Here is an 8,768-nt window from a genome sequence, read left to right on the forward strand (position 1 = left end):
TAATGTGTTTTCCCCATCAGTTTCTGCCGCTCTTTTCATTTGTCTAACAGCTCGGAAATACCCGGTGTATTCATATTATCGACAGGCGGCCTCCGGTGCGCGACTACTCCCAAACATGTTTGGTGCCGATTGAAACGGCCGTTGATTCTGATGGGGGGAATATTGTAGGTCCAATGAAATGTCAATGACATAAACACGATGTGATGCCGGCTCAGTGGTCTATTACTTAAGTGCTCTGGCACGAGACTGGTAGGTCCTGGATTCGAATCTCCCGAGGCGATGTCGCGGACGCGCATTGCTACTGAGGAGTCTCACATTAAAACGAAACGGCCATCCAGTATTTCCAGGTTCTCCCTGATGGTCTAACTTCAATTGACTCACGCTTACATTTATAAAAACTTTTAATAATTATGTTAATAAACTATCAAATATATTTCATATGAAAATAGACGATCATAATCAATATATAAAACAAAAGCATTTCATATCTTATTCACAAATATCTTTCAAATCTTTTAATCATTAAAAATTATTATTATGATTATACATTCCATTAGTTGTATCTATGATAGTTGTAACATTATTTTTCAATGATACTTTATTATCACAGTAAGAAAAAGTTTCATTTAATTTTGGCGCCAAATTTGAAGTTCGCGGTTTCAATGTACAATGAATACATTGATCTTGTTGATTATTAAACGTATAAATATTTTTATTCATTATATTAGAGTATAACATACAATGATGATAAGGAGGTAATGTGAAATATTGTCCTTGAGTTTGATTACTTTTTATATTACACTGACAATAAGTTGAATATTGATCATTGATCATTGAATTTGAAGTTAATTCATTTAAACAAACATTATTTGAATAAATATGATTAAATAAAGGTGTTTGATTGAAGCCTAATGGTACATCATCATTGTTAACATTTTTATCATCCCTAAGAACAGTTTTATATCTGAATTGATTATGTAGAACTTTCACTGTACTACTAGGATGGTTAATATAGTATCCTGATAGTGTTTTGGAAGGAAGAGGATATTGTTTTAATTCACAGCAATCATGATCATTATCATTGTTATTTTTCGTTTGAATTAAAGGTTTTATATGTGAACATGTGGAACAATTTGATTTAGATGGGATATTGAAACTATTTAACTGATGTTCACAGTTGTCTAAGTAATAAAACAAAATAAAATAAACACAATGTAAATGTACATCATAAACTGACTTCAGTCGACTATCTATCGACTATCGGATTTTGGCACGAAATTCACTTATCCATTTGGCTAAACAGAGTTTTGGCATTAAAACTGATTCCAGTTCGTGAGGAAAACCGTAAATCTAATTCCTAACCTTAGCCATCAAACGTAGTTCATAATTCTAATACCTCACACTGGTTTATAACCCTCATTTGATAATAGTTATCAGGTGAACACTCTCAAGGTCACTATAGCGTCAATCAAAGGTCGTCCAAAAATTATAGTCTCAACAAAAACCTTGATTGGGGGCAGAATATTTCAAATAGTTGAGTCTGTTTATGAATTCAAATTAAGAAAGAACAATGATAATACAGTTGTTTTAATCCTATATTCAGTAAAGAGAGGTGATCAGTATACTGACACAAAACTACCAGTGTGTAGATCAGATGTTAATCCATCGATGATCCATCTATTTAGATCCCTTATTTACTCTATTACCTGTTTGATTCTGTTTACTATGGTAATCTATGTTTAAATAAAATCATAGTGACATAATATATTACATTATCATAAACATTCTCCAGTGTTATTCGTTTCAGTACTCCGTCGTACTTTGAAATAATCTTATATTGCCTCTAATTCACCATTTAAGAACTTTTAACAACTTGCTTTTTGAAATTTCAACATTGACAGTTGACAAACTTGTAGAAGTTGATTAGTTAAGGGAGTGCTAATTCCAAAGTTATAAAACGTTAACTAACTGGTTTTCTGTTTAGCGTTTTTTTAGCGAGTTGTTTTTTTACGGGATGGGGTCACTAACCCCATGCCCAACCCTCCTCCTCCTTTACCCGGGCTTGGGACCGGCAGTAGCCCCCGGAGGAGCTACAGACCAAAGGAGAAGAAGAAGATCAAACAAAACATTATGCCGAGAAATGGAGACAGACATGAGATGAATGAACAAAAATTGAATAGAACTAGAAAGGAAGGCCCAGGACAGAGTGTGTTGGAGAATGCTAGTCAGTAGCCCATGCTCCATTGGGAGTAACAGACGAAAGTAAGTAACTGGTTTTCTACTTCAGAAGTCAAGTGTTTTTTTGACATAAATACTTTCTCCAACAAGGTATAATAATAAGGAATTTCGTAGTTAACGTTAAAAACTGACCTTAGTTTTATAACTAATGAAATCAAGGAATTTCTTGATACCGGTTTGACCGTGATATGGGATTACTCAACAATAAATATCCTCGAACTCATCAGAAATCAAACATGGGATTTGTCGGTCCCACATACAAAGCTTGTCTTTTATATCGTTAGGTCCGGATACAAATTTTCACACATTTAACCCCAATAACTTAGCAACATTACACAATCATTATCCATTACCATTAGTGAGAAAGTGGCAAACGCTGAACATAGGGAGACTTTGTAGTGACCTACATTTCTCAACGAGAACACGATTGGAATAATGGAAACAATTATTATTATAACCAGTTGTAATAGTGATGGTCTTATCGTACTCGTTGTTGTTTAACTGTATCAAAGTCATTTTTCATTCGGCCATCCGCCTTGTTTGGTTCGAACTTTTTTACGCTCTGCCCTTATTGCATGTATTCGTTGGCACATCTCGGTGTTCTTTCGATACCACGAGATTGCCAATAAATATACTCTATCTGGACCAGTTATAGTCTTCTGGTTCGCGAGTTGTCAAAAGGACAAAGTCGTTTTTCGGCGCGTAATCTCATTGTAGTGTTAATCATAGTCCATCAAGACTCGACACCATCTACAACTTCATTAGCCTAAGAATTCACAGTGAACAATATTACTTTTCATTTTATTATCCAGTCATACATAAGTTAGTACTTCTAATCACTGAAAAGTGCAATATGCCATTTTATCAAGATCATTAATCATTAGGATATAATCATGTGTTGATTATTAAATCATTACTTACTTTTAAATTCACAAAGACATTTCTCTTGTAAAGTTGATTGTTGATCATTTAAAATTGGATTACATGTTACGTAATCATTAGATTGATTTAGAGATATCACAGGATCAATCTAAATACCATTAAAATGAAAATGGAAAACAGATTATCAGCTATTCACCATCACCCTACACTTACTTACTTATTTACACCTGTTACCCCTCATGGAGAAGCAAAGGCTGAACATCAGCATTTTCTATTCAACTCTGTTCTACACAGTCCTTTCCAGTTCTTTCTACCTGTTATTCAACCTTTTCATATCTGCTTCTATTTTACGGCGTTATGTGTTCTTTGGCCTTCCTTCTTTTCCGCTTCCCTTCCAGATTCCAAGTTAGGGATTGCCTCGTGATGCAGTTTGATAATTTCCTCTATGTATGTCCTATCCGCTTCCAACGTCTTTTCCTAATTTCCTCTTCAGCTGGAAGCTGGTTTGTTCTCTCCAATAAAATGCTGTTGCTGATATGAACCGGCCAATGGATGTTGAGTATTTTGCGTAGACAACTGTTTATGAATATGTGTACCTTCTTGACGATGAAGATATTTCAATCAATTAATTTATAAAATGAATAGAGTATCTCCATATTCATATCATATTTAACATTGATATTTATTATCTCATTTCAGAATTAATCTTTCCTATCTTTCCTAGTTCATCTTATCCTGTCAGTAATGTTTTCAGATAATCTCACTTCAAATGAATAATTCAGTATTAACAAATATACATAAATAATCAGGTTATTTGAAAACTAATCAAAATAATTTTATATGGTTGAGACCATGAGTCAATTGAACCTAGACCAGCACAGAAAATCTGAAAGCACTGGACGGCCGTTTCGTTCTATTGTGGGACTCCACAGCAGTGTGCATCCACGATCTCGCCTCACGAGATTCGAACCCAGAACCCAGCAGTCTCGAGCCGTCCAGTGCTTCCAGGTATTCTTTGCTGGTCTAGCTTTAATTGACTCATGATCTCAACTATATAAAGTTACTAAAATCTCTACAAAACCCCCTTCTGAGAATTAAAAATGTTTTTTATATAACTGGATTAAACTGCTATGAAGAAGCTGCAAATTTCATTATCTTCTTAATTGACACTTGCTACTTTGTGCTGAAACTAAAGACATGTAGTGCAATGCTTCTCCAATCTTTCACCTCGATAACCGTTATAATGCATATCTTAACGGTGCATGAAATCAGAAGGCTAGTGAGAGGTCGATAGATATAAGTAGTATATATCACTAATCGAAAATGAAATGTCTAGTGTCAGAAGGTTAAGAAAATCGATAAGCAGAAAATGATAACATTGAATTCTGAGATAGTTGATTGACATTTTGAAAATGAAGTATTGACTGTATAATTCTCAGATTTTTTGTAAGAGATTCTGTAGTGTTATATTCAAATAGATACGATTACCCTCGCCTATATTCTTGTTCATCACAAATGAACATTTTAAGAAGCTTTCTACAAAGCCATCCGTTCCTATAGTGATGTATGTAAATCTTGTTGTTAGGTCCTGATGTAAACATATATAATGTTTACCATAATTGGTTTGATTTGTCAATTGAGAAAATTTATATTTCTTAATTAATCATTTCATCTATAATACAGTTGATATTATAAATTACTATAAGTTTTGCTTTTAACTACTTAAATTTAATTAAGTAGTTTAAATGTTTTCACTAAAATACCTACCAAATATGGTTGATGAAATGACTGATTAATTTTTTTATTATTAATAACATCAAAATAATCATCATCAATGAGTGAATTTTGTATAACTTCTGATAAATCCACTGCTGTATAGTATCCAACCGGTTTTTGATTGTATCTGTTTAAAAAAAGAATTGAAAGAAAAGATATGTATGATATTCTTCTTCTAACATATATTTTATAGTTGAAAGCGCGAGTCAATTGAAGCTAGACCCCAATGGAGAACCTGGAAGCACTGGAAACACTGTTTCGTCCTATTATGGGACTCCTCAGTGGCAGTGCGCATCCCCGTCCTCTCCTCGCGAGAATCGAACCCATGACCTACCAGTCTCGTGCCAAAGCACATAACCGGTAGACCACTGAGGTCGTGCATGCGCACTGACACTGAGGAGTCCCACAATAGGACGAAACGGCCTTTCAGTGCTTCCAGGTTTTCCCTAGTGGTCTAGCTTCAATCGACTCACGCTTTGAACTGTGAAAATACTAAATTTCTACAAAACCCCTTTCTCATAATACATTTTATAGATTACCCAACGTGAAACAAGTACTATGAATTAAGTTGTACTTCACAGTGAAGAGGACTTACTATTCATCTATTAAGAATCAAATCATAAATTATTACACTTTTTAAAGAACGAATTAACATTACACACTACTACTATTACTCACGCCTGTTACCCCTCATGGAGGAGCACAGGCCCATCACCATCATTCTCCATCCAACTCTGTCCTAGGCAATCCTTTCCAGTTCCTTCCAATTGTTATTCCTTCTTTTCATATCTGCTTTTATTTACTGGCGCAGTGTGTTCTTTGGTCTTCCTCTTTTCCAAGTTAGGACTTGCTTCGTAATGCATATCGGTGATTTCCTCAATGTATGTCCTATTAACTTCCAACGTCTTTTCCTAATTTCCTGTTCAGTTGGAAGCTGGTTTGTCCTCTCCCACAAAACCTTCTTCTTCAAACACTAATTTGTTATTCATAGAATTTCTGAGTCTCGATTGTCACTTACTTATTGACTGTGAACAGTAACTCTGAAAGACAATGTACATGCAACTAATAATTTCTGAATATGATGAAATAGGATATCCAGACTAAATTGCTATTGATAAATGAATTTCTCAAAAATTTTTAACAAAAGACTCATACTATAGTTTTATAAGCAAATATGAATAATGGCTTGCATTGGAATCCAGGATACGTGTTTCGTCCCAGTTGAGACTCGTCAGCTAGATTTACCTGCATCTAAGAGTTGATCTTCACTCTGACACTTTAACAAAGTGCTATTCATTTCAAACGTCATCATGTTATCCACTTAGCTACTGAATCCTGATAGCCATTTGCTTTTTGTAATGTAGTGAAGTTCAAATTCACTTACTATCCATCTATACTTATGAGGCTTGTAACCCTAAACCTTAACTTTAGTACATATGCCAACACAAGACTGATTAATTGTTGTCCTAAACAACAATCGAAAGATACAAGCAAACAATACCAAATGAGCACACACACTATAGTTGTTGAATCAAACTCAATTCATGTTATAAACTGCAAACTCTGAACATACACTGAAATCTCCCCCCCCAAAAAAAAAACAAAAAAATCTTTATATTTTCTTATTAGAAACTAACATTACCTTCTGTCATTTTTATGATACGGTTTTCTATTCAATGTAAATTTACATTTAATACATAAATAATGATGTAACCATTCAAAGTATTGACACTGTTTATGAGTATAATATAAACTAATACTGAATAGAAGAATAATCAGTAGTATAATGAAACAACTGACAATGATAATAATGAATTGATTCATGGATAATGTATCTAAAATTGAAGAAAAACAAAAACAGATCAGAAATGAATATATAGAAAGTATAAAACCATTGATAATTTAAGTGAACCATGTCCACCAACCCAGTTAAAGTGCTGAACATTCGCTTTTCGTCCTCTCAGTTTTATAAACAACACCCCCCGCAACGAGAAGGCAATGAGTAGGACTTCCCCCCACATAGGCTATATACACGTGACCATATGAGAGCATTTTGAGATAGAGAGAGAGAGAGCTGACTCTCCCCACTCTCGGCCGTACCAGAGCATTTGGGGGCAGGTTAACAGTGTTAGTGTCCCAATTTCATGGATCAGTTAAAGTGAGACATTAACACCGTTGGATGCCGGTCAGCTCAGTGATCTAAAGGTTAGGCACTTGTGCGCTAAACCGATAGGTCCTGGGTTCGAATCTTGTGAGGCAAGATCGTGGATGCGCACTGCCAATGGGGAGTCCCACAATAGGATTAAACGGCTGTCCAGTGATTCAAGGTTTTCCATGGTGGTGTAGCTTCAATTGACCCATCATCTCAACTATTAAAATAATTCTGTTTGTTTAATTGTTAGATTTATGAGTTATATTTTCTTGTTCACATCATTATACTAGTTAGATATTTATATAAGATGAGAAAACATTGAATAATAGTCTCATTTTTATATGTAACTCCTCAACCATGATCTCATCAGGGATCGAATCTAGGGACCTATAGATCAAATGTTGTGAACTTTATCTTTAGACCGTTGAGTCTTTATCAAATAATTACATTTTTAACTATTATCATTTAACAATAAAGAGCAATTATTTTCAAAACTAACTATTGATTAGCTGCACACACATCTATAAACCGAAAAATGGTGATATCTTGTTTTTTTTTGGAGAGTTTAACAACTGAATCCATCCTTTAGTACAGACATGGTGGAATTCAAAGCCAAGAGAAAACCTATTATTTCTTATAACTTTTTTCGTAATTGATTTGAGTTCATAAATGATCAAGATGTTACCAGGCATTAACAAATTGCATAGATGATTGATGAAATATTACCACAAAGGATAAAGAGCTAGTTGATGCTCAGGTAAAGAATGTTTTTGTTGCCTAAAGGCATATTATTTGATAACGTTGAAATAACTACGATAAGTTTTCAATCATTTTTTTATTGATACCAATTATATTTAAACAACTAGGTACTAAAATTTCATTCATCATCATCTTTCTCTGAACGTTTTTCGAGACAGTGTATTGATTAATGCTTTCTGCTATAGTGATACGCATTGCTAGTTTTCGGATGGACAGTTTAACCTATGAGATTTACACCTTTAAAAGTACGGTGTAATCACAATTTAAAACAACTAAACACAACGAGTCAGAGAGAGGCTTACTTAATTAGACTGAACCACTTCATACAATCATATATCGGGTATGATAATTAATTAATTGAGTGAAGTAACTGACAATAACCAAGGAATGGTTGACCACAAACATGAATGCTTTAGTCAGTCCAAGGGATCAGTCCATGGTGTCGTTGACTGTCAGTCTGCTGGTTATTGATAGATAAAAATTTTATGGTTTGAGTCTGTGTGATTACGTGAACAATAGTCCAGGAAGTTGTGTGAAGTAGCTCGCACAGAGATTACAATAATTCATAGTCATTTACCGCTTGTCTACTGCTGCATCATAAGTTTCAAGATTATCTTAGATCACTGATTTAGAGAGGTTATTCTTTTTTCTCGATTAGTTTCTTCAATGAATAAACTTTATTTAGTACACCTGATACTACTATAAATATTTCAGTATTCATCTTCATAACTTCTATCACCTGTATTGATAAATCGTTTCAACGTGGATACATGTATGCTACATCCTACATTACTGTTGGCTGATTGACTCTTACTTCACTACGTACTTACGCCTGTTACTCCCAATGGAGCATAGGCCGCCGACCAGCTTTCTCCAACCCACTCTGTCCTGGGCCTTCTTTTCTAGTTCTATCCAGTTTTTGTTCATTCTTCTCATGTCTGTCTCTATTTCTCGGCGTATG

At 34.4% G+C, this 8,768-nt stretch overlaps 1 protein-coding gene across 1 annotated transcript in view; it reads right to left on the bottom strand.

Annotated features, from left to right (window-relative positions):
- Positions 1–522: 522 nt before the first annotated feature.
- Positions 523–8,768, bottom strand: part of Smp_143950 (hypothetical protein) — a gene marked incomplete at both ends in the record, with an annotated part of 42,558 nt that continues 34,312 nt past the window's right edge. The window contains 3 exons of the mRNA XM_018797773.1: positions 523–1,181; positions 3,160–3,268; positions 6,697–6,731. Of these exons, the coding sequence (XP_018652782.1) occupies positions 523–1,181; positions 3,160–3,268; positions 6,697–6,731 (803 nt within the window). The remainder of the gene's footprint in view (positions 1,182–3,159; positions 3,269–6,696; positions 6,732–8,768) is intronic.

This window comes from Schistosoma mansoni, chromosome 5 (genome assembly GCF_000237925.1).
Source record: "Schistosoma mansoni strain Puerto Rico chromosome 5, complete genome".
Lineage (NCBI taxonomy): Eukaryota > Metazoa > Platyhelminthes > Trematoda > Strigeidida > Schistosomatidae > Schistosoma > Schistosoma mansoni.